Source organism: Oncorhynchus mykiss, chromosome 17 (genome assembly GCF_013265735.2).
Source record: "Oncorhynchus mykiss isolate Arlee chromosome 17, USDA_OmykA_1.1, whole genome shotgun sequence".
Lineage (NCBI taxonomy): Eukaryota > Metazoa > Chordata > Actinopteri > Salmoniformes > Salmonidae > Oncorhynchus > Oncorhynchus mykiss.
In genome coordinates this window covers 51,793,957-51,819,889 of record NC_048581.1, presented here as the reverse complement: position 1 = coordinate 51,819,889, position 25,933 = coordinate 51,793,957, and the positions used below count along the sequence as shown (strand labels likewise).

Below are 25,933 nucleotides of genomic sequence, written 5' to 3'. Positions count from 1 at the left end.
ATTTGACCAAGAAGGAGAGTGATGGGGTGCTGTATCAGATGTCCTGACCTCCACAATAACCCGACCTCAACCCAATTGAGATGGTTTGGGATGAGTTAGACCACAAAGTGAAAGAAAAGCAGCCAACAAGTGCTCAGCCTACTGTATATGGGAACTCATTCAAGACTTTTTGAAAAGCATTCCAAGTGAAGCTGATTGAGATAATGCAAAGAGTGTTCAAAGCTGTCATCAAGACAAAGGGTGCCTACTTTGAAAAAATCTCAAATATAAAATATTTTTTTGTTTTGTTTTTTGGTTTTTAACACTTTTTTGGTTACTACATGATTCCATATGTGTTTTTTCATAATTTTGGTGTCTTCACTATTATTATACAATGTAGAAAATAGTAAAAATAAAGGATAACCCTTGAATGAGTAGGTGTGTCCAAACATTTGACTGGTATTTTGGGGGGTGCGGGGTTCGATGTGAAGAGGAGTATTATTTAAGATACTGTTTGAAGAGGTAGGGTTTCAGATGCTTTCGGAAGATGGGCAGGGACTCTGCTGTCCTAGCTTCAGGGGGAAGTTGTTTCCACTATTGGGTTGCCAGGAAAGAGAAGAACATGGACTTGGCTGAGCGTGAGCTGCCCTCCCGTAGTGGTGGAGCCAGTGGAGTGTGCGGAGGAGCGGGGTGACATGACAGAACTTGGGAAGATGAAAAACCAGGTGGGCTGCAGCGTTCTGGATACGTTGCAGGGGTTTGATGGTACATGCGAGGAGTCCTGCTAACAGCGAGTTGCAGTAGTCCAGACGGGAGAGGACAAGTGCCTGGAATAGGACCTCCACCACTTCCTGTGTGTGGTAGGGTCGTACTCTACGGATGTTGTAGAGCATCAAACTGCAAGAGAGAATGACAGGGTGTTGTCCAGGGTCATGCCAAGGTTCTTTGCACTCTGGGAGGATGACACTGTGGAGTTGTCAACCGTGATGGAGAGGTCTTTGAATTCCGTCTTGTCCAGGTTGAGCTTGAGGTGGTGGGCTGACAGCCACGTTGAGATATCTACCAGGCACACAGGGATGCATTTAGCCACCTGGGTGTCAGAAGGGGGGGAAGGAGAAAAGTAGTTGACTGTCATCTGCATAGCAATGATAGGAGAGACCATGGATATGATTGAGCCGAGTGACTTGGTGTATAGAGAGAAGAGGAGAGGGCCTAGAACCGAGCCCTGGGGGACACCAGCAGTCAGAGCATGTGGTGCAGACACAGATTCTCTCCACGTCACCTGGTAGGAGCGGCCTGCCAGGTAGGATGCAATCCAAGAGTGTTCAGAGCCTGAGATGCACAGCTCTGAGAAGGTGGAGAGCTGGATCTGATGGTTCACGGTGTCAAAGGCAGCGGATAGATCTAGGAGGATGAAAACAGAGGAGAGAGTCAGCTTTGGCAGTGCGGAGAGCCTCTGTGACACAGAGAAGTGCAGAGTCGGACGAGTGACCCGTCTTGAAGCCTGACTATTTCGGGTCAAGAAGATTGTTCCTAGAGGGATAACGAGAAAGTTGATCAGTGTTTTAGAAAGAAGAGAAAGAAGGGATACAGGTCTATAGTTTTTGCCATCAGTTGAGTCCAGGGTTAGTTTCTTGAGGAGGAGTGCAATTTGGGCCTTTTTGTAGTCAGAGGGTACGCAGCCATTTGTCAGGGATGAGTTGAGGGAAGTGAGGAATGGGAGAAGGTCTCCGGAGATGTTCTGGAGAAGGGAGGAGCGGATGGGGTCGAGCAGGCAGGTTGTCAGGCGGCCAGACCTCACTAGTCACAGGATGTCATCTGGAGAGAGAAGGGAGAAAGAGGTCAAGGTCGTATGGTAGTTCCATGTGAGTGAGACCAGTGGACTCAATACGCTGAGTGAATGAGTAGCGGATGTCGTCAACCTTTTTTTCCAAAATTGGTTGACAAAGTCGTCGGCAGAGAGGGAGGAGGGAGAGGGAGGTGGTGGAAGATTAAGGAGGGAGGAGAAGGTGGAAAATAGTTTCCTAGAGAAATTTAGAGTGGTAGAAAGGACGGAGTCTGTTGCCATTTGGGATGCATCCCAGGTCAGATCTAGCCTTCCCACACCTCCCCCATATAACCTTTTAAAACAGGGCTTCCCAAACTGAATTCAGGACCCACTAGTGGTCCCTGCTGGCCACATGTGGGTTGTTACTAAAGACCTGTTTTGTTTATTTGTTGGGTCACATGAAAATGAAACAGGCTTTAGGAGGTTAAGAGTGGGTAGGCGGAAGTGGCTATGGTTAAGTGGTTATGGTGTGGGAAAGAACTAAACCAAAGAGCTGCAGACTGTGGGAGGATTTCATTTCAATTACAGTACTAAAAATATCAGCTAGGCTATATAAGAGCACTGCTGGTTGTCTTCACTGCCCTCTGAGAACCACACACTAAGAACGTCCTCAGACCTAAACCGAGTTATGATTACCGATTACCACGCAGAACCCTGCCCCACCCTGCACTAATTAGAGCCTAGAGTACAGTGTGCTTGTGTGTGTGTGAGTTTGTGCATGTGTGTGTGTGTGTGTGTGTGTGTGTGTGTGTGTGTGTGTGTGTGTGTGTGTGTGTGTGTGTGTGTGTGTGTATGTGTGTGTGTGTGTGTGTGTGTGTGTGTGTGTGTGTGTCATCGGACCCCCCCTCTATCTCACACCTATTAGTGTAATTATGAGTCTAACGCTAAAGTGTCAACGCCTGCAGGTCCACAAAGAGAAGAAGAAAGAGAGGAAAAGAGGGATGATTGAATAGACAGACAGAGCTCACAGCTCATTGCTGTGTGGTGAGTCACACATTAGGCCAGCAGCAACCTGTTATGGCCAGTCCCAGTCTGTCTGTCTCTAGGGAGACAGGGATGGAGAGGAGGATGAGAGGGGGAGAAGAATAGAGGAAAGAGGAGGAGGATAAAGGGAAGGTGGAGTGAAGGATAATAGAGAGTTGAAACAGATAATAAGAGGGGAGGGGGAGAGGAGGAGTTTAGAGGAGAGGGGGTAGTTTGTGTGTGTGTGTGTGGTGTGTGTGTGTGTGTGTGTGTGTGTGTGTGTGTGTGTGTGTGTGTGTGTGTGTGTGTGTGTGTGTGTGTGTGTGTGTGTGTGTGTGTGTGTGTGTGTGTGTGTGTGTGTGTGTGTTTTAGATGTTGAACACCAGGAGGATGAGCCACAGGACTGGAGAGGACAGGTCTTTTGTTACAACATGATGGCCTGTGGCTGTGGAATAAGTGGTTGATGACAACCAAATCCAACGTCAGCTTCTGACTGGGTTACGATGTCTCAGCGACATGGTCAGTGTTGTGGCGACTGGGTGTACGTGTCGACCTCTCAGAGGAGAGATAATAACTCACACACACACGCAGGAGGAGTCACATGGTGTTACAGCATTATGCACACCTTACCCGAACTACTCTCTTACAGCAGTGATATGCATCTGTGTGCGTGTGTGTGTTTCCGTGTGTGTGTGTTTCCGTCTGTGTGTGTGTTCAGAGGGACCGCCGTCTCCAGCTGTATGAAGTTGAGATGACCACACATTCCTGTAGTTCCAGAAACGTGTCTCTACCTGTTCCACACTCAGCAGGAGGGGATGACCCCTCCCTCCCTCCCTCCCTCCCTCCCTCCCTCCCTCCCTCCCTCCCTCCCTCCACCTCCACCCGTACTCCCTCTTCTTCCTTTAAACACAATATGGGCCTTCAGCATGTCCTGCAGTCAGGTAGTTATCACAAGCCAAGGTGAGATAGACCGTGCTTAATATATTACACATGTATCAGAACCTTCATTTTACACTGTAAAAAGCCTTGAGCCCCCCTCAAGGCTTAATGAGAGAACGCAGCGGGTGTATGTGTGTGCATTTGTGTGTGCGTAATTACGGACACCCCGTGACTGTCTGAAACCCACACAGTGAGGGGACACACGTTTGCCTTGCGGTTGTGTTGCTCTACAGATTAGCACTAAATTAACACCTAATGGTCGGCAGAGAAAACAAAGGATGGGGCCCTGGAATGTCATAATTGGCCAGGGAGAAGGGGGGGAGGGGAGAAGGGGGGAAGGGGAGAAGGGGAGAAGGGGAGAGAGGACGGAAAAAGGAAAGAAAGAGAAAATTAGGAGATTTGTGGCTCTCTGGGTGCTGTTGGATCCCAAAGGAGAGGGAGGGAGAGAGGAAGGAAGAATAGAAAGAGAGAGAGACCTCAGGCTGTGGTGTGGTCGGACTGTCATAAATCAAGGTTTAGGTATGTGTGTTTGTGCATGTCTGTGTGCGTGGGTTTGTTTGTGTGTGTATGTGTGAGTGTTTTCGTGCGTGTATGTGTGCGTGTGTATCAAAACAGCTCGCGAAACATTCTTACTTAAGTTGATTTGAAGTCGGGTCACTGACCGGTGAAGGTTCACGAGGCCAAGCATCCGTATGGAGATTCGGTTCTTTTGTGGTAAAAGGCTGACAAATAAGGCCCGTTGTGTCATTGTGAATCCAAATAAAGTAATATGTTTAGAATGACAGTGAAGTGTTCCAAGTCTACAGTCTGGCTATTGATGGAGTCACTGTTGCAACATCGGTGTGTACGTGTGGGTGGGTGGGTGGGTGTGTGGGTGTGTGTGTCCTTACACGTGTGTGTGCATGCTGTACATACGTCTGTGGGGACAATGAACGGTAGGGTCATTTTTAATCAGGTCAGCGGAGACTGTCCATCTGCACTGTTGCATAGTTCACCCGGTTCAGATAGGCCTGATACTCTTTTTCAACGTTCCTACCGCTCCTCGTGGATCAAGTGTGTTTTAGCTCCTTGGTATTTGAGATGGATTCGCAGAAGTTGTGTTCCATTGTGATACACAGTCGCTTTTGGACCATTACTGTACAGTATAGTTGACCAAGCAAATGCCAGGAGGCCTGTCTAATAGTGAACGTTGAATAAAAGTGGCTTGCTTGACATAGTGTTTGCTAGCTCTGGCCCAGGGAATGTGCACTGGCGTCCTGGACCGGAGATAGACAACAGCTAACGCTCCCAGCAAGCAAGACAACAAATGGATTCGACAACTTGCAGCCCTGGTTGAGAAATTCATGTTGTGTTAATGATCTGCTGATGGACTGTTGATATGGATCTCACTGTTGAATATGATTTAAGAGTGTTTCTTAAGGGATGTTTTAAGAAGAGAGGGGGGGGGGGGTCTGCCAAAGATATGCGCAGTTATATTTGCAGCCAATAGGCAAAGATCCTGTACTACCAACGGAATGCGGTGCCTGCCATCGCTTTTGCTCACATATGGCAGAATTATAGACACTCACAGTAAACCTGGTGTTATTTTGGCTTTCTGCCACGCCTCACATAAACAAACCTTGTAAATCTCTTCTCCCCTACCTCGTGTTGAAGATAACATCGTAGCCTGCTCTCATTTGGCAGCATCCCTCCCTGGCTTATGAATGAAGCAGAACACAACAGAGGCTATACACTATACATTCTGCCGGAGAGATAGTGAAGGTTGGAAAATGGGCAGTATCAATGAGAAACCGTCTCCACTAGTACAGCTGAGTCTTTGTGTGTGAGGAGCTCTTAGAAAAAAACAGAAACATACCAAGCCAACTACAATCCTACTAGTGTGCCCTGGACTATCAGAGAGACCACCGTGAGTTATGTGGACAGGGCTGAGGAAGAGTTTGTATAGCGGGAATGACAAGCGGAGACCGTATCTCCAGGCTGTTGAGATAGAAGGTCATGCGCTAGACTGGAGCGCTACATTGTTGTGTGCTGCGAGTGACCACATTCATGTTTCTTTCCACAGCTTTGTATTACTGGGCCGGAACCAATCAGAACCAACTAAGGAATCAATGACTAAGCTGTGGCAAGAAACATTAAACTGGTCACTCACAGCGCAAAGCAATGTAGAGCTCCAGTCGAGTGCATTACCTTCCAACCAGTTATGTTGCACAAACCATTATAGTTTGAACGCCATGTAGCATCAGACTCAGAAGCCTTGCTGAGACAGGTGTGGTTAAGCTGTTGATTCTCCAAGGCCTCCCTAATGCAAAGACGAAGGGAAGGCGGGAAGGAGGGTTGAGACTGACATAGCACAGCTGGAAAGGAAGACAGAGCTGGAACAGAAGGAGTGGAACGATGTCTGTCTGTCTGTCGGTCTGTCGGTCTGTCTGTCTCCCTGTCTGGGACCTTCCAAGGACTTTTGGAATACACAAACCTCAATGTGATTTTATCACTTCTACTTTTAGCTTTTGACCAAGCATTTGAGATTCAACAAAGTCTTCAGAGTCCTTCAGAGTTGAGTATTTTCCCATTATGTAACATTCAGTAGCTCATCAGCATTCAGTAGCATCATCAGCGCAGTCCCACATGGATAATATGCATGTGTGTGTGTGTGTGTCTGTGTCTTTGTGTGTATACCTTGCCTTGGCTGTGAAGGTTACTTGATTAGGGGTGGCCTTGGGGTCGGGTTGAGTGTTTGGCGCAACAGATAGAGTGCGAGGGGGGTTGGGGGGGGTTAAGCTGGCCGCTGTCACTGCCTCTGACAAGAGTTAATGATTGGAAAGGAGAAGACAGGCAGAGGAGAGGCAGGGGAGTGAGGGAGCAGACAGGGCCGAACGGATGGAGGGAGCAGATGGAGAGAAAGATGGGAATGAGCGTTGTGCTTAAATACAGCTGTCTGCTCCTCTGGGAATGTAATCCATGTGTATGTGTGTGTTTCTGTGTCTGTGGGTGTGTGCACCTTGCCTTAGCTGTGTAGGGAATATAACCCATGTGTGCGCACGAGTTCAGCTCAGGGAGAAAGAAAAAAGAAATTAGCCGCAAAGGAACGATTGTTTCTGCTCTCTGCCCTGTTTAAATTCCACTCATACCGGCCTCTGGACCCTGGCTCTGAGTCAACTGTCTGCAGAGAGGGAGAGAGCGAGAGAGATAGAGAGCGAGAGAGAGGGGGAGAGGGAGAGGGAGGGAGGGAGGGGAGAGAGGGAGAGAGTGAGGGAGGGGAGAGGGAGAGAGAGGGAGGGAGGGAGTGGAGAGAGCGAGAGAGAGAGAGAGAGAGATGCGAAAAGAGAGGGAGAGAAAGTGGGAAGGTGGAGGACATTGAGAGTTAAATAGCGAGAGGGGAGTAAGCGAGTGATAGAGTGAGAGGGGAGGGTAGAGTAAGTGAGAGGGGAGGGTAGAGTAAGTGAGAGGGTAATAAGAGAAAGAGAGGAGAGAGGGAGAAGAGAAAATAGTGGAAAGAGAGAGGGCAGAGCAGACTGCATTTCCAGACTGCGAGATAGGGGCATTAGACGGAGAATCTACTGAGAGAGTTCAAGAGAGAAAGGAGGGGGATCATGGAGGAGTCAGCAGTGAGGTAGGTTAGTCTTCATTCTGCTCTTGCACTATATATACAAAAGCATGTGGACACCCCTTCAAATTGGTGGCTTTGGCTATTTCAGCCACACCAGTTGCTGACAGGTGTATTAAATCGAACACACATCCATGCAATCTCCATAGACAAACGTGGCCAGTAGAATGGCCTTACTGAAGAGCTCAGTGACTTTCAACGGGGCACCGTCATAGAGGAGGCTGGAGAGCGTAGGTTTAGGAGGACAGGCTCATCGTAACGGTGGGACTGGAATGGATGGAAAGATACTCAAGACAATTATTACACCATTTAATTTATTCCATCCCAGTCATTATAATGAGCCTGTTCTCCTTTATCGCCGACCCGCCAGCCACCACTGACATAAACACATGTAAACCCCTAATCACCCGGCCATGTACAGTCATAAAGATTCTTACATTGCATACCTGTGCACACTCACATGTCACGGATGCACACACAGACAAAACAAATTGTATCTGTTTGTGATGCAACCGTAGCCACGATAGAGGAGACCACGTGGACTCAGTGAGAGAGAGGTGTGTGGGTATGCATCTATGATGAACCAGGTAAGTGAGTGGTAGACCATGTTAATAGTTGACCAGGTGATTGTGAGCTTGCCTCCTATCTAGCTGTTATGTTCAAGGTTTCCTTTGCTATACCTGCTCTGGCCTTCATATCAGCAGATATCATGGTAGAATCTGTGTCCCCAATGTAACGTGATATAGGGTACTACTTTTGATCCCCACCCATAGGGAATAGGGGGGTAAGTTTGAATGGCCGTTCAAAGGGCTGATCACGTTTTTTATTTTGTCGACACTTATCCAGAGCAACTTACAGTACAGTGCATACATTTTCATACCGGTCCCTTTCATACTGAACCCATATCCCAGGCATTGCAATTGCGATAAACTACCAACTGTTTTTGGTCGGGACGCGGTTCTGGTTCTGGATCCAGACCGCCAGTCTGCCTGTTGAGTACGGCTGGACTAAGTCATCTGTATGGAGATCTTACAGTAATAAAGTGACCAATCAATGGCGAGTGGCCAGTCAATGGCATTTATTGAGTTCCATTTATTGAGTCTTCAGTACCAAGAATCATTGATCCATTGGTCTTTACTGGAGATCCATTGTGACCACCCCCTGTGAGACTGACTAGTGATGTTACTGAGGGTGATAAGAGAGTTATTCTCCCTGACCTCTTGTTTTTGTGGCTGGGTTCAAAGGTCAAGGGAAGGACTGCTGCCTGACTGAACCTGCTGTGAACCTATGCACAACACGGAGGCACAGACGTGCACAGACAGACTCACACCAGTCACGGTCTGTGCCGTTTAAGATGAGGGAGGATGATTATTTTTGTTTCTATTACAGCGTGTTGAATGACTGCCATTCATATTCCATTCACCCAGTTCAATGTAACATTGATAGGTTTAGGCTACTACATGATACTAGAATTTTCCCTGTACCCATCATGAAGTTGTTGCAACCTAGCCAATGAATGAAGTTTTACACAGTAGGTGCACAGGTCGAGAACATGTTGAGTAATCAAGGTGACAGTCTGTGACACGTTCAAAACCACCTTGCACACTCTTCTTGCCTGCATATAGCTGATCTAGGGTGTAATCATTAGTCCAACAGTTGTAAACAAGCATTTCAATTGGACAAATTCAGGTATGTTTATTCCATTTAAGAAATGTTTTCAACAGAATCGGCGCAATGAATACGCCCCTGATCACATGCAAACACAGTTCACTTTCATAGCAGCCACATGTAAACAGCTCATTGCATATAATTCCTTCTTGCATCTATTTACGCGCTCTCCTCCTCTCACCCTTTCCTTTCGCTCGTAGACTTCAGTGCACAACACATCAGTTGTCTGTGACCAGGATTTTTTTTTTTCAAGCCAAACCTTCATATCATGAACGCTAACCACTACACACAGCCTACATTGTTGGCACGTCATCGTCAACATAGCTACTAGAACTAACACATTAGTAAACCCACTACATTCATATAGTAGTATAGTATGCTTACTTTATTGTGTACTTCATATTTCCTATTCTATTTATTGTGTTTCTTTTCCTAGTAATACATTGTTATTGTTATTGATTGCATTGTTGGGTTTTGAGTTTGCAAGAAAGGCATTTCACTGTACTTGTGCATGTGACTAAAACTTAAATCATGCAGTACAGTGTATAGTCAGCAGCAAGCAGTTTAGCAGGTACACTAAATTACTAAAACCAAAAGCTTACCTTGACATGGAGGAGTTACAGTGTTGGATAGCCATAGCCAGCTAGATAACAGATCTCTTTTTGAGCCAGGTATTTGAGTAGGCTATTAAGTGAAGAAATATATACTACGAAATATAGCTTGCTCTCTTTCTCTCACTCTCTCTCTCTCTCTCTCTCTCTCTCTCTCTCTCTTTCATTTTGGAAGAAATTAATTTGTTCAAAACTGTTCACCTATTTTCTAAGTACTAGATTAATTCTCTGATCCTTTGATTGGGTGGACAACATGTCAGTTCATGCTGCAAGAGCTCAGATAGGTTGGAGGACATCCTTCGGAAATTACTGTGTAAGTCTATGGATTGGGGTGAGAACCATGAGCCTTCTAGGTTTGTATTGAAGTCAATGTACCCAGAGGAGGACAGAAGCTAGCTGTCCTCCGGCTACACCATGGTGCTAACCCACAGAGTGCTCCCGAGGCTACTGTACATTGCAAAACAGTGAATATGCACTATGTAGGGTGAGAGTATTGTAGAGGAGTGGGTGAGAGGAGAGGATGAGGGCTCTAGGGAAGGGTTGATGATGGGAAGCTGAGTTGTCAGAGATGAGAGAGGGAGTCTCTCTTCCACCAGGACGTTTTCTTGGCAAACAGAGAGAAGAGACTGGCCTGTTTTTCCTGGAGGAATTCCTCTAGTTCAAACTGAGAGAGAGATAAAGAGCAGGAGAGAGGGAGGGAGAGTGAGGGGGAGAGGGAGAGAGAGAGAAGTAAGGGAAGTGTGTGATAAAGATAAAGCTTAGAGGAAAGGGTGACAGACTTTTCACTTCCCCAAGTGAAACCAGGAATTAATTTGAATTCAGCTCTATTTGCACTGTGCCTCAAGTTATGTATCACTCTATGACTAACAAAGGGCCCATGCCTGTTTCCTTCAAAGTGAGGCCAAACACAACAATGGTATAGTACAAAACATATAGGCTGAGAACTGTGAGAAACATAGAAAAGGACCAGATTCTATAGGTGGGACCCATCCTTCTCTCAACCAGTTCAGGGCAAGTATGGCGTTTGATTCTCTGAGCCAAATACAACATACAGTGGAGGGGAACAGGAGCAGATAGTAGCACATCTGGTGCTACTGAAAGTCAGACAACTACCTTCCTTCTCCTCTATGGGTCAGTGCTCTGCCTGGGACTGTCTGAAGGATTTGTTGACAGGTGAACAGGTGAGCAGGAAGCTGTCACATGATCAGGTGTCACTTCCTGTTCAAATCTCACCTGAGGGTTCAGAGAGGACATTCACCTGAGCAAGTGGAAGAACGCAAGCACACACACACACACACACACACACACACACACACACACACACACACACACACACACACACACACACACACACACACACACACACCTTTGTCACTCTACGGTAGTATGTAGTCTGTGTATGTGCCGTGTGGGGCTTTCTCTCTGGCGTTGTGCCTCAGTATTCTCGTCTGTGGAGTTAACGAGAGTCTGAGTGTGCCGGTGGAGAGAGAGAGTGAAGACAGAGTCAGGGATAGAGAGACGGATGGGGGATTTTATGGCCTGGAATGTTCCGGCATGGTCCCTCTGCAGCTGGAATGTACCGGCAACGCCCCTTTGTAGCTGGAATGTGTGCTTAACGGGAATCTTCCCTCTGTAAAACCGGGAATGGGATGAAAATAATCCAGCTCTTTGAGAGTTTTGGGACTATAGGGTTCTATCTGCAAAATGAGGATTCTGAAACAATTGGTTTTAAAGTACCAAACCCTCATCGGTTTGAATGGTGCCAGCAATTGTTAAATTATATTCTTTTGAACTTAACAACATGAATCGGGGTATCTAGAGTACTATGTCAATAACGCAATAATTTTGATAAAAATGCAGCATAACCTTATGGTGCTAGGCCCTCTCGACTTCTGGCAGGATTTATTTGCTTCCGAGAGTGCATTCTAGAAACTTGATTTTGATCGTAGTAAGAACTTCAGTGAGACTGTATGTTGTTCTGATGTCGTAGATAGCATTGGCCACAGTCAATGCTGGTATGCTGTTGTGAAACGGTATGCTGTTGAATCCCTCCTGGAGACCTGGGACTGGGGTTGGGAGAGGACGTGTTATGCACTGAGCTCACTGTGGGACTGGGGTTGGGAGAGGACGTGTTATGCACTGAGCTCACTGTGGGACTGGGGTTGGGAGAGGACGTGTTATGCACTGAGCTCACTGTGAGACTGGAGTTGGGAGAGGACGTGTTATGCACTGAGCTCACTGTGGGACTGGAGTTGGGAGAGGACGTGTTATGCACTGAGCTCACTGTGGGACTGGGGTTGGGAGAGGACGTGTTATGCACTGAGCTCACTGTGAGACTGGAGTTGGGAGAGGACGTGTTATGCACTGAGCTCACTGTGGGACTGGGGTTGGGAGAGGACGTGTTATGCACTGAGCTCACTGTGGGACTGGGGTTGGGAGAGGACGTGTTATGCACTGAGCTCACTGTGAGACTGGGGTTGGGAGAGGACGTGTTATGCACTGAGCTCACTGTGAGACTGGGGTTGGGAGAGGACGTGTTATGCACTGAGCTCACTGTGAGACTGGGGTTGGGAGAGGACGTGTTATGCACTGAGCTCACTGTGAGACTGGGGTTGGGAGAGGACGTGTTATGCACTGAGCTCACTGTGAGACTGGGGTTGGGAGAGGACGTGTTATGCACTGAGCTCACTGTGGTGGTCAAACAAGGAGCCAGAAAACTTGACGGCTGAAGAGTAGGCTTTCGCTTTGAGTGTATTGCTGATATGCCAATATGTACATTACTATATGATTAGAAAGGTCATCTCTCCATGTACATTATCTATGTCATAAATACATAGATTTGTGAAGTCCGTGTGTAGCATTAGAAGCTTGCTATGAGCATTCATTTACTTAAGCCACTGGGGTTCCACTGTGAGTTGCCACTCATTCAGTCTCCAGTGCCAGATAAAAGTCGCAAATGCTAACACGCACGTACGCACGAGCGCACACACCATAACGCACCCACACACAGTCTTGCATGCATGTACACACACACACACACAAGTGGGTCACGTTTGTTTAAGAGCCTCACCACTGTGACCAAGCTGATTAGCTAGTGTGGTTGTGTCGGCGCTAGTAGCTAAGCTGTGCTGGATAAGCTTCTAATTGTAAAATTAACAGCAGGGGAATTCCTAAGAGACCCGCAAAATCAGTTCTTTGTTTTAGCGCTCACTGAAACGCATTGGGTCAGGAGGTTTACAAATTTAGATGATGGAGGGGCCAATTTCCTCCAGTTCTATGTGAATGTAATCAGGGAAAGATGCTTCACGCTAGTTAGCCAGGCATTCAGCTCTGGAACATTGGCCAAAAAAAGGAACCTCTCTGACTGAGGTTATTCACCACAACCTTAGTTCAATTCTGACTCAAAGCAGCTCTATTATAGACTCCCATGCAACATCTAAATATCAAAGCCATTAATGTCTCCGGGAATAGTCTTTGTACCAGAGTGGTTTGTGTAATGAGCACAATGAGCACAGTTCTCATTCCTGGGTTGTTAGCAATGAGTTGAGTGTTCCACATGTTATCAGTGTGTTTGTTCTCTGTGTATCAGTGGCAGTGCAGCAGGCGTATGGTTTATGTTAGTGGTTAGCTTCTATTGCTAACAGGGACGTTATACACTAATTAGCCTGACTGAATGAATATCTGCCTGTCCATAACTAAAGGCCAGGGCCAGGCGCCAGCCTCTCCTCCGGGTCCCCCTTTCCTCTCCTCCGCTTCTTCTCCGCTTCCCCCTAGCTTCTCATCCGCTTCCCCCTAGCTTCTCCACCGTTTCCCCCTCTTTTATCTGAGATGGAAGATGCCTACCTCCTCACTCTAGCTGCTGTTTAACCAGATCTGTTTCTTTCTCTCTTTCTCGCTCTCATCTCCATGTTGACACAGGGCTATAATTGGAAATGGGAGAGATTGAAGGGAGTCGGATATCCTCGTCACCGAGAGGAAGAGGGTGGGGAGCTAAAGAGGAGGCAGATGATATGCAATGTTCCTTTGCAGCCTTCTGATTTAATGTCATGTGGTGTTTAGAGGATGGAGGGATCATATGGTTTAGGTTTGACAGACAATCAACAGAACAGATGACTTGTTGTTGTACGTTCTATTCAGATACAGTATCACAGAGCCAGATACATTTTACAGATTAAAAGCATGTTTAAAACCTCTTAAACATTAAGTCCCTTATTTTGGGGGCTTTGCGTGGTTCTGGACCAATTCCGACTGACATTTTTGTGTACGGAGCTCTCCGTTAATGGTGCGACATCAATTGCTGTGCACTCCGTGAACGCGCTGGTTGTCCCGCTTCGCTCGTCGTTCTCTGCTCTTATCTGAGATGCAGAACGTGAAACCTGACACCTCATTTGCATAGGGACTACCACATCACATTTTCTGGCCTATCCAGACAAAGGATCGAATTCCACTGCCTGTGAACCTCGCTGCTCCCCTTACAATACGGCATGTGAAAGGGGAGACCCTAGAGATTGCAGCAAAAGCAGTCTCGCTATGATTTTCTCAGAACCTGAAAAAAGAGAAAATAATTATGTCGAATTTAAACAAGACCACGTTCTGCTTAAAGCTGAAGTTGTAACGAGCCAGCAGACAGTGGGCAGAAAATACTCTGTCATCAGTTATATTAAATGGTGACAATTTTGTACTGTCACTAAGTATGATCATATTTATTTTACAGTCATAAGAAATGTGAAATATTATAGTAAGTCTTTTATTATTTGATTGTTACTATATTTTGAAAGAATTTCAATCATTTCAAGCACTGTTCCCCCAATTTTGTTGATTAGGGAAAAACATATTTGTGCATCATATCTGTACTCTGTTCTTGAGCTTATGTCTTCAAAAGTGGCTACACCTCAGCAATGTATAAACAAAAAATTGACCAAAAAGGTGAGATCTTAATCTTTATGATAGTGTAAGCATGACTAGGTATTGTTTATGGCTCTCTAATTACTTTGGGGTATGTCTACATTTTTAAAACAACTCCCCTTTGAGTCCAGGAGTATAGTTCATCTGTGAATCTATATAGACCTTAGCCTTTCACACAGAAAAAGTAGACAGACATATAATCCTTCCCCTATCACTGCTTTGGATTACGTCTCGTTGATAGCCAACACGGTCCCAGCGTTATACGAGCCCTTTCTCATTTTCTCTGGCAGTGTGAGTTAGTGGGATGAATAGGATGTGTTAAAACAGTAAATGTTCATTCCTTCATGGTTCTGTTTTGTCATGATGCTTCCCTCCTCCTCAGCCTCCCTGTCATCTTATCTTGGACTGTCTTGTTAGCTCTGTGAGGAGGTTGACAAACTCCAGCTGCGTTGGTCCAAGGAGTGATTTGTCTAAAACATTCCCAGGCCTGACCCTTCTCCCTCTCTGCTTGTCAGAGATTAGCTAGTCTCTTTGTCTCAGTGGTATGCTGCCTTCCCGCCCCACTGACTAACTGGCCTCTAGATTTAGAGGAGGATGAACTTGACCATTGTTAGCACATTTCTGTGCCCAAATCAAATGGCAAAGTTGTGTTTGAGGATACTGAATCACTGGGCCTCACTGCTAAACAAGGCAGAGCGCCATATGTTAGCCTAAACAAGAATTGGTTTCAGCAATGGGTTTCTGGCTGGTGTGTGTATGCGTGTGTGTCTGGCATGACCCTGTCAGGGTATGGCAGCTTAACTGTGGCCTGACTGTCAGGATTCCACTAGATGCTAAGCGAGGTCATCGGACAGACATGATCTGGAGGAGGTGACATACTGTATATAATAGACTGTACATTTGGATTGCTAAACTGACGAATGTCCTTGAATTATGGTGTATTGACAGAACGTGTTATTTAGTATACTTTAACAGACTGACATCACAAACAGAGTTATCTTCTAATCTAATCTTCTCCATTCTATTTGGCATCAAGAAAAATTGTCTTCAAATGGTCTGTTGCTCATTTAAGGTTGCTACCCCTCTCTATTACAAAAATAATCATTATGCGTGGTTATTTTTGCTCCTATCGCTCATTATCTGACATAATTCAGTCAATACTACACATGCGGCATTAATACACTTCATAAAGGATATTATCTGGTAAACCTGACTGCTTTTTGGATACATCTGTAGAGACTGGTGTTTGAAGTCCACCTAAACCATGATAGATTGCTGACTCCTGTACTGTACTGAAATCCAGCCAGTCCACCCCTGTGTTGACACAGCTCTGCATGCTGCTGGGCCTGCAGTTTAGGAACTCTACCCTCAATTACACACACACACACACACACGCACGATTTAGTTACTCCTTGTAATTAGAAAAGTGTGTGTGTGCGTTGTGTGTTTGTATGTCTCTCCCTCTGTAGAGAACAGCTTTGACTGAGTTTGTGAATGCACTGAGTGACACATTAGTCTATGAACTTCATCTAGCTGCCTCCAGAAACACATTAACTGCTGGGAGGATTTGCATTGATGTTAACATCGCTGATCAATAAAGTGAATTTAGGGTAAGGTTTGGTGCGCCAGAGGTTCATCTACTTAGGGCGTCAGTAAATGACAACGTTGACGGCACGTTTGCAGTAGTTTGTTGCTTGTAGGCTACATTTTGCAGTGTTGGTTAACTCTTTTGAAGGCAGTGTGTGGTCCAAAAAATTGCTTTAGTACAGGGCTGTTCACTTCCGGTCTTGGAGGGCCGAAACACATCTGTTATTTGTTTCTACCTGGCAGTTCATTCCACTCGCCCCGTGTAGCAGGTCTGAATCAGTCCCTGATTAAAAGGAGGGGATGAAAACCAGAGGCCTGAGCTGTGAATGACAGTCAACCACACACTCCAGGATCCTATTCATTCATAATCCCCACTCACTGTTATCGGACCTACGTGGCTTTCAGCTTTCACAGTAGTGGTATTGGATCACTTTCCTCACAGCGTCCCGTTAAAAACACTCTGTCTGACTCACAAAAATGAGATGACACGGATACGTCCCTTGTTATGCTCTGCTCTGGACATCTACAGCTGAAACTCTCTCTGAGACAATGGGACAGGAGCCACCTCTCTCTCTCTCTCTGAGACAATGGGACAGGAGCCACCTCTCTCTCTCTCTCTCTCTCTCTCTCTCTCTGAGACAATGGGATAGGAGCCACCTCTCTCTCTCTCTCTCTCTCTCTCTCTCTCTGAGACAATGGGACAGGAGCCACCTCTCTCTCTCTCTCTCTCTCTCTCTCTCTCTCTCTCTCTCTCTCTCTCTCTCTCTCTCTCTCTCTCTCTCTCTCTCTGAGACAATGGGACAGGAGCCATCTCTCTCTCTCTCTCTCTCTCTCTCTCTCTCTCTCTCTCTCTCTCTCTCTCTCTCTCTCTGAGACAATGGGACAGGAGCCACCTCTCTCTCTCTCTCTCTATCTATCTATCTCTCTCTCTCTCTCTCTCTCTCTCTCTCTCTCTCTCTCTCTCTCTCTCTCTGAGACAATGGGACAGGAGCCACCTCTCTCTCTCTCTCTCTCTCTCTCTCTCTCTCTGCATGGTCTTTAAGTAGAGCTGGGGTCTGTTTCAGTAGTGCTGCAGTGGGTGTGGGGGGACAAGAGAGGGACAGCGAAGTGGGGCTGATTCAACACTAGAGGGGGCTAGTCTGCTCTAGAATGAGACTGTTCCGCTCACTTGTTTTAATGTGCCAGTGTTAATATCAAAGCCATTGGGAGTTGTGAGTAATTCCAAAATATGTAACAGTTGACACATAGAAAAGATTCTACAACATCTCATGAGCAAGACAATACTGAGTTTGACTTGAACATAGTAGTGTAGTTGCAAATGCCATCTCCTCTAGCTAGAACAGTATGTTCACTACTCTTTTCTCCTGTCCTAGCATGTAAGTGGATAGTAACGAGTCTGCGGTGCATACTCACTCACCAGTGATGTTTCCTTAAAAAAGGATTTCAAACACTACATAGGGAATAGGGTGCCATTTGGGACTCTGTTGTCACCGTTAGATCTTCATATCCTCCTGCTATCAGATACAATATTGTGTTGTCTCAGACTTGGCACTCGGCACTCAGCTGCTGCCTTTATAACTGTTGGCAAGCAGGCTGTGGTCATGTGAATCTTTTTTAAATCTCAATGATCTTATCAGCCTGCGTGTGTGTGTGTGTGTGTGTGTGTGTGTGTGTGTGTGTGCGTGGGTGGACTTGTTGCTGTTTGTGAATATATGTGTAGCCTACAACGACGTGTGTGCATACGTGCCTGTTTGTGAGATACTCTTGATGTTAATGAGGGACAAACCCAGAAACAAACCTAGCCTAGTTCCCCTCCAGCCATAATGAAGTCCCATACTATGAACCGTTTTGGAATAGATTACATGTTAGACTAATTCATATGGTCATATTTCTGTCAGCAGTACAGCAATCCCATTAAAGAATCATGCAATTACCATTACTGTATTACAGGCTTGTGTTTGACCTTGTCTACCGAGGGCGGTAATGTCCGACCCAGCTTACTACAGTAGAGTACATTTGGTACACAGCTCTAATATCTTTGTAGGCCAAGTGTCATTTAGAATAACGTTGCAGTATATGCCACGAAAGCAAATACATCATCATGTCAGAGCTGGGAAACTGGCGATCTGTTTGTGCTGATTGAAATGATGCCTTTATTATTCTGTTGTGCGGCTAATGGTCAGGCAAAATGAAACCTCCAATAGGGGATTGTTTGTGCACTGGCTTTTCATACATTCATCTGTCATTGAGAGCGAGACTGAAGGTCAAATCCTCAACCTCCACAGAGAAAGCATTCTGTAGAGTGACAGGGAAATAGTAGGATCTCAGAAAGTGATACTGACAGGCAGAAATGTGGTGGCAGATAGTCACTCTTTCTCTCTCTTTCTCTCCATCGCTCTGTCTCCCTCCATATCTCCCTTTCTCTCTCTCTGAGGAGCGATACACATGTTTGCTATTAGACATTTCATTTCTCTGACAGTAGAACTCCCTTTAGACCTCGGAGGCTATCTGTCATCAGCGTGATTAAGACTCCAACCATGTTATAATAACACACAAACCTGGCCTATACGGACAGGTCTCATTCCCTCTAGTCCTCCTCCCCTTAAGAATGAAAGGTAGAAAAATCAAATAAAGGGAGAGAGAGAGAGGGAAAGGGAGAGGGAGAGGGAGAGAAAGATCTATAGACCTGGCATTGAGCCCCCATCCATCTCCCTGGGGACATGATGTCATCAGGGTGCGTCTGATAGATTTACAGCCCTCTGGGCACACGATAATGACCTGTACAGAAAATGCTACATCCATAACCGATACATTACATCCAGATCTGCCGGATCGTGTTTCATGACGCAGTTACGCAACCCTGCAACCTGTTTACCGAGATTAGGGACCGGTTAAAAGCCTGTGATTGGTTGACTTTCTGTGGATTTCTGTTTATTGTTTCACATGGTGGCTGGGGCAAGGGGCTGTAAAAACTCGGAGACCATTAAATACCTTGTCACAATGTTTCTCAAGGGATTTTTCAAGGGGATCAGTTTTCTAGGGCAAGTCAGCATGTTATCACCTACGAAAGTAGCATTATCTTGTGCTTGTTACCTGGTAGTGTGTTAGTGCTGTAAACGGTGCTTAGCTGTATACTGTTAGTGTATCTTGGTGAGGCGCAGTGTGTACATTTATATGTGTTCTTTGAGGCATTTGTCCTGTGATCTGTGCCATGTCGTGATGCTATTGTCTATCACGTTACTGTGCTGCCCTGCATTGTGTTGTGCTAATGGTAATTGTGGGGGTTGTTCCATGGAAGGTCCAGTAAGGCCCAGTCAGCAGTCTCTGCCCAGGCATCATTGATCTGTTTGCGGGGAGACTGAGGCCAGAGAGAGCCTCACTCTCCAGAGACACAGAGACCCAGAGATCAATACCCTCAACAGCCTGTTGTCATACATTAGACATGGATACACTCAATACACAATACAACTAAACCCAACACTCCTCCCATCTTTTTTTTTCTCTCGCCCTCTCTCTCTCTCTCTCTCTCTCTCTCTCTCTCTCTCTCTCTCTCGCTCTCTGTCTCTCTTTCTCTCTCTCTCTCTCTCTCTCTCTCTCTCTCTCGCTCTCTCTCTCTCTCTCTTGCTCTCTCGCTCTCTCTCTCGCTCTCTCTCTCTGTCTCTCTTTCTCTCTCTGTCTCTCTCTCTCTCTCTCTCTCTCTCCCTCCCTCCCACAGTTGAATGGTGGCTTAGTGTGGGACTGCCCAATTCTGGTTCTGGTTTTCATCCTCTCCTTCTAATCAGGGACTGATTCAGACCTGGTACACAAGGTGAGTGCAATGCATCTTTTTTTTCTTCTTCAATTGAACCTTTATTTAACTAGGCAAGTCAGTTAAGAACAAATTCTTATTTATAATGACGGCCTACCCCGGCCAAATCCGGGTGACGCTGGGCCGATTGTGCGCCACCCTATGCGGAATTAACTACAGAGTAGTAACAAAAACCTGAAGTGTTTGTGGTTCACTCAGCTCCGTGTATCTAATTAAGTAATTGGAGGCCAAGAATATGAGAGGGAATCAGGAAGCCTTTTCATGCTGGACTGTACTCTCTTCTTTCTTTCACAACCAACCTAATAGGGTATTTTTCATATGTGTGTGCACGTGCTGGTGGACTTTTATGTTTTGTGGAATATTTCCAGAGAGGACCCCTGTAGTGTCCCACTAGTTTGCCTACATCCCCTCAGGTTCACCACAGCAGTGACGTGATCACACCCTGCATAAAGTGATGATAACTAACACTTCCAGGCAGGCCTACATCACATTACTATTCATTTATGTCCGTATTTACATATCTACACAAAGCCTGCAGCGACTCTTTCTGGGTTACATTCAGATAAAATTACCATAACAGTCAGATAACATTACAATACAAAACGGTCTGTTCGGGTCACTGTTGCCTCATTCCTGCAAAAAGGAAATACTGTCGTTATTCCTTCATGTAATGCCCAGCATATTATCCGGTTTCAGCAGGAAAGGGAAAGGCAGAGTTTTTTTGTGTGGAGCTGAGATTTACAGATTTGTACACAGAGATTGCGGTCGTGTCCATGTGGTAATGGATTGAGTCTTATCTCTGGGTAATGTACTGTATGTTGTTCGAGAACGGACGGACAAATTGATTTTTGCCGCTTCCCTCAAAATTGTATTTGTTTGAATCTTATGCTAGTTACAATGTTTCAATATTGGTCTTTGCCAGGTTCTGGGTAATAACATCCATTGGGCACTCATTACTAAACTTCCTCCTCCTCCGGTCCTCTTCTCTTCTGGTCCCTGGGCCTTCCTGTGTGATGTGGTTAGGGCCGTGGCCATATTAGGAAGGCAGAGTAGCTGTTACATCACTCTGCGACATAGTTTTTACTGGAAATCTTTGTTTACTGAAATGTTTATATGATTCATCATTTGCCTACCGTATCATTAGCACCAGAGCACACAACTCGTCGTTATGTTGTAGGAGTGAGAAGGGAGTTATGCAGTTTCAGGGCTTACATGTTTGATAGTCAGAAGGCTAGCTCTGCTCAGTTGTTATCAGAGGCTCACTGGCAGATAGAGAGTCTAATGAAGGCGTTTGAGGTTTGGGAACCCGACCGGGTCGCTGCGCCCCTGTGCTGAACGTTTGCCAGCTAACTACCTGCCAACAAGTGGGAGCGATCACAAGACTGTGAACTCAACCGCATGTCCAAACTCTCCCCTCTGGTTCCCTATCAGAGAGCTAGTCTGCCAAGTGACCCGACGCTGTATTAAAACAGACGGCTATGCTTGACTTTAAATAGGTCTTTATAAAAGAGTATTGCAGTAGTAGTGAAATAACCCTATGTTAGTTATTGGAACGGGCTCGTAGGTACATGCGTTGATCCTGCACTTAGGCCTACTTCTTTTGTTGTGCACGTTTTAGTGTTAACTCGGATTCAAGTAATTAGCATCGGTAAGGACTATGAAACTACCTGTACTTACATACAGGTACCTGGTACAATGTGATTAAACCGGTTGTTGCCTACAGTACGTGAGGTGAAAGCGTTTCCATTGAGGCTTACACAGTAACGTGTTTTTTAATAGATTGCACATGAGTACGGTGAAAGACAGAGGCTGATACTCATCAGAAACTCCAAATGAGCAATTTGACATTTCCGATGAGGAATTCTAAATTCTTAATGAGCAATTCCAATTTCTAAATGAGGAATTCCAAATTACAAGACCCATTGCCTGTTCCTCTAGCTACGCTTTGTATCCAGAGGCACCCACCCAGCTCTGACTTTCTACTCTGAGATGCAGTGTATCTGTAGTTTCTCTACTTCTGTCTACATCTCCGTAGGTTTCGACAAGGATTACAATACCCAAAGACCATTCTCCTGCTATATATAAAATGGAGTGATCAAAAATGCATGGAGAAAATCTCTTATAGGCCATTAACTATTCATGAGACTGAATATTCATCAATTCACACTGAGCGAGGAGACATTATTCAAGAAAGCCATTTGACAAAATAAAGCATTAATGCTCATATGAACAATTCAATAAGGACATTGAAGATGAATAGAAAATAAGGGGGAAGCCTTCGTCTCTTTCTTTCTCACACACAAAGAAAATGTGAGATATTTCTGGGTACAACTCAGCATCGACTTGCTTGTAAACATTGCGAGGTTGACAACAGTATAACTGAAACACAATTATCTATATGAAGAACTGGATAGCAGTAAGAGGAATTATTGCATTTTGAGTTAGAAAGCCAATCCGCCCACACACACACACAAATGCTGACTCAAAATGTACTCTAGGCCTACTGTATACACTCTCTCTCCTCACCCACTCGCTCCTTGTGTTTGTCTCTGAGTGATAATAGAACTCTTCCTCCTCCTAAGGCTGCTGTTAACACACTGACCCTCTGGCTGGCCCTGATACTGCTCCCTGAGTACTCTCTCTGTGTGTGTGTGTGTGTGTGTGTGTGTGTGTGTGTGTGTGTGTGTGTGTGTGTGTGTGTGTGTGTGTGTGTGTGTGTGTGTGTGTGTGTGTGTGTGATTGAGAGAGATTGGAGATACTCAAACATGGTAGAGAAAATACATCTATACAGTGTCCACGCAGTGATTTTTGTGGCACTCTTGTTTTCTTCACAGAAATAATTGACGTTATTTAACTAGCTCTTAAGGTACGGGATTATCCTCTACGTTCGACCACTGTACATGATAGAATAACAACTGACACAGGTACCCTGCTCCACGCATTGCTACTATATCCTTTGGGTTTTTGCCAGACATATCGTTTTGCGTTCAGGCCAAAAAGTTCAATTATGGTCTCATCTGTCCGCAGCACCGTTTGCCACTTGGCCTCGGAATCTACAATGTGCTTTTTGGCAAAGCTCAAACGAGACTTGATGTGGCTTTTTTTGAGGAGTGTTTTTTTTTCTCTCGCCACCCTCCCATAGAAGCCAGATTTGTGGAGCGTTTGTGATATTGTGGTCACATCCACACACTGACCAGTCTTTGCCATAAAGGCCTGAAGCTCCTTCAAAGTCGCCATTGGCTTCTTGGTAGCCTCTCTGATCAATCTCCTCCTTGCCCGGTCATCCAGTTTGGAGGGACAGTCTGATCTATGCAGGGTCTGGGTGGTGCCATACTCCCCTCTACTTCTTAATAATGGTATTAACTGTGCTCCGAGGGACAAAGCCTTTGAAATCTTTTTATATCCATCCTCTGACTTGTGCCTTTCCACAACTTTATCTCGTACATCTTTTGAAAGTACCTTTCCGCCCATAGTGGATTCTTTGCTTTGAATTGAAGTCCTCTATCAACAACTGCTTTTATTCTGAACTAATCAAAGTCAATACAAGCCAATTAGCTTGATTTGTGATCTGGAAGGTGGTCGGTTATACCTCAGCAAGTTTGCAATTGCAATTCTAAGGGGTGGGTGTTCACTTCTCCAAATAGGGTATTTTACTGTTTCAATGTTCACTTTCTACTTGGATATTGTGGGTTACTGTGTGTGTACATAAAGCCAGAAAATGTCACATTTGATGTGTTTTCATCTCAGGCTGTAAGGCAACAAATGGTGAACATTTTGAAAGGGGGTGGTGTCTTTCTATACCCACTGTATATGGACAAATCTATGTCATTGAAATAAGAGTATAACATATATCTCAGCCTGGTTTTCTGCATCAATCCCCAATACATCTCGTGTTTCATCTGTGTCGTCACACACACGCCCACACATTGAATAAAACCTAGGCAAAGCAGACCGATACATCAGCAACCCAGTCACTTCACTATCTCAGGTTGAGTGTGTGTAATGCATACTATCAGACTTCCTGATAGTAGAACACCTTCATTCCATCAGATTACACATGTACAAGCCTCTGCTACCATAGGGGAAAAACTGCCATTAGGAACGAATGGTGGACATGAAAAAGGAAATGTCTTACTCGGGCAAATGGTGACATTCACTGCATGAAAAGGCACATTTATGGGTCGAACACTCCAGTGCACAAGTCCGAAAATGTACCGTATCTGGAAATTTGAGAGCACGTGTCCAGCAGTGTTTGGCCCTGCACACGTCCCGTAAATCTCTAGCGAAGAACCACTTTTGTGCACAGGCGCGTGTATATGCCCCGAAATGGTTCAGTAGACCACCAGAAACGACCACACAAGTCTACCCACTTACTAGGATACATCTTGAAATTCCAGTGCACGCCTTTGACGCTTACATTTTAGACATTTAGAAGTTGCTCTTATGCAATACACCTCTGTCCATGTCTGCCCACATCTCTCCCATAAATGGCATGTCTGTGCACTAGCTCAAGGTTGTGCAAGCTCCGCCCCCACTGAATGCTAATGCTAGTCATTGCTAGCTTGCCTTAGTGGCTGGTATGTTAAAAACATAAATATTAAAATGAATGAATGAATAACATCGAATTAGGAATTCATGAATTAATAAATGACTTTTATTTGTTGGTATTATTATCAATATCACACGAGTTCCTGCACTTTTTCAGAAATAACATTCAAGCACCACTATCACAGTTTTTCCAGCACCCCACAACACACCTATACTAAAATAACTCTTAGTTCCTTGAAAAAAAACACACAAATACACTTCTTGAAGGATGACTATTCATTTCGTTAGAGCAGGAGAAACCAGGTAATTGAATCTGCATTTAGGCTAATAAGGGCCTGAAACTAAACTAAATCCCATGGAGCCCTGGGCCAAGCTGGATGACTACTGCCTGTAAGGACCGGTGCCCGGGATGAGAAGCAGGTACGGGGAGTCAAACATTTAATCAGGAACAGACATAAAACATGACAGGAACAGCGTCAGCACACGGGTAAACAAGGACATATGACAATTGATGCAGAAGCAGGGAACAGAGCGTGGAACCAGACAGATATAGGGAAGGCAATGACATATGTGATTGAATCCCGGTGAGTCCAATAATCGTTGATGCGTGTGACGGTGGGAAGGCAGGTGTGCGTAATGATGATGGCAGGAGTGCGCACTGCTGGGGAGCCTGGCGCCCTTGAGCGTCAGGGGGGGGGGGGGAGCGGGAGCAGGTGTGACACTGCCAGTAATCTGCTCAATTCTTTTCATACGGAGGAATATGAACGAGCCTGTCAAAGATCAACAAAAGTGTTTTCTAAAGAATCAAGCACAGTACTAACAGGAGTCATCCAGCTTGGTCCAGAGAGAGCCTCCATTGTGTTCAGAGTTGAGAGGTCCGTGGAATATAGGTCGCCTTGATGAAAACTCCCCAGAAATGATCTGTGTGGTATGGCTTGCCAAGTTGCTCCGGTGCAACTAGAACCAATAGAATACAGTAAACCAATGCATCAGTCTCAAGTCCCACCAAACCCAGATTGATAGTAAAGCTGAATTCCAACCTTTGACCTTTATCACTTGCCTTGATTGTAGTCCCCCCCGAACATTGTTTTATATCTTGTGAAATTACTGTATTATTGTGAGAGAATTAAAAAAAAATCTCTCCACCTGGTTTAAAGGGGCTCTGCATGCCTTTGGCTACATGCACTCGCTGTATCACCCACAAACACCTACCCAAAGGTCATTCTAATCAAACAAGCTACACGTTTTGTATTTAATACTGTCAGTTCACAGAGCTACAGGCAAGTGGACTATTGTAGGAAGCATAATTTTTGCCAAAATATGTACCAAGCTCATGACTACTCTTATTTTGAGTAAAACAGTCAATTCAGTTCTGAGACAGAGGCAATTAGTGTTCCAACAAAGTACCATAATTCTGATTTAAGGAACTATGGGGGATAAAGCAGCAACTCTTGATCAGGTGGGTGGAATTCAACGTTTGTTTCCATTGTACT

At 45.4% G+C, this 25,933-nt stretch overlaps 1 protein-coding gene across 7 annotated transcripts in view; it reads left to right on the top strand.

The window, feature by feature from the left end:
- Window positions 1-25,933, top strand: part of LOC110493208 (pleckstrin homology domain-containing family A member 6) — a 168,738-nt gene that overhangs the window by 52,885 nt on the left and 89,920 nt on the right. For 4 of the 7 annotated variants that reach the window (XM_036950069.1, XM_036950072.1, XM_036950071.1 and 1 more), the window contains one exon: window positions 19,800-19,892. Coding sequence is in view for 1 of the 7 variants with exons in the window: in XM_036950066.1 (XP_036805961.1) it covers window positions 7,300-7,319 (20 nt within the window). In the remaining 6 variants the exon portion in view is untranslated. Of the gene's footprint in view, window positions 1-7,166; window positions 7,324-19,799; window positions 19,893-25,933 lie in introns of those variants that run through there. The other 3 variants (XM_036950073.1, XM_036950075.1, XM_036950066.1) reach the window with 3 other exon arrangements.